Below are 907 nucleotides of genomic sequence, written 5' to 3' on the forward strand. Positions count from 1 at the left end.
ATGATAACTGACAATGCAACCAACTACACGAGCAGTGATTTCCATAGATTTCTGGAATCATGGGACATTGAACACATAACTTCTAGTCCTCACCACCATCAATTGAACGGACGGGCCGAAGCAGCAGTGAAATTGATGAAAGGCATTGTAAAGAAATCGACAAAGGAAAACACAGATATGTGGAAAGCCATACTAGAATGGCGCAATGCTACAACACCTGGTATGCACAGCTCACCAGCACAAAGATTTTTTCTAGGTGCACTCGCTCCATGCTACCCTGCAAAACCACAGATTGCACACCGCAAGTGCAAGCACAGGTACAAGATATCCTCATAAAAAAGACGACAAACGGCGAAAACATATTATGACCGTCATACCAAGCCACTACCCAATCTCACCATAGGACAGCCTGTAAGGGTGAAATGCCACCCACAGATCCCTAACAGCAACTGGGAATTGGGTACAGTCATTAGTAAAGTAGCTCCACACAGTTATGGGGTCGAAGTAAACGGAAAATGTTATAGAAGAAATAGAATCCACATCCGCCAACCAACCGCTCTCCCAACGGGTGTAGACTCCATACCACAACATGCCTCCACGCCACAGCATCTGAAACAAAGATTATCAGGCAAACCCAGGGCTACAACGATCCCCAAAACAACTTCGTAGGTCTACGCGGATGATCAAACCCCCTGTACAATTGAGAGACTACACACACACACACACACACACACACACACACACACACACACACACACACACACACACCGACTATATACATCACACATCTCGTTCAGTCAAACCAAGAACCAATGACGAAGAAGGGTGATGTTATAGACTACGTAGCTGCGGCTACAACAAAGTACGTAGCTGCGACTACAACCTCCTGTGAAACTGTGCGTATGAA

The 907-nt window shown here is 45.8% G+C and overlaps 1 protein-coding gene across 1 annotated transcript; it reads left to right on the forward strand.

Moving 5' to 3' along the window:
* LOC145263305 (uncharacterized) lies at positions 1-336 on the forward strand. Its single transcript, XM_080120386.1, has one exon. The coding sequence runs from the start codon at positions 1-3 to the stop codon at positions 334-336; it is 336 nt and encodes a 111-aa protein (XP_079976512.1).
* The last annotated feature ends 571 nt before the right edge of the window (positions 337-907 follow it).

Source organism: Euprymna scolopes, chromosome 38 (assembly GCF_053919585.1).
Source record: "Euprymna scolopes isolate OS-2025 chromosome 38, ASM5391958v1, whole genome shotgun sequence".
Classification (NCBI taxonomy): domain Eukaryota; kingdom Metazoa; phylum Mollusca; class Cephalopoda; order Sepiida; family Sepiolidae; genus Euprymna; species Euprymna scolopes.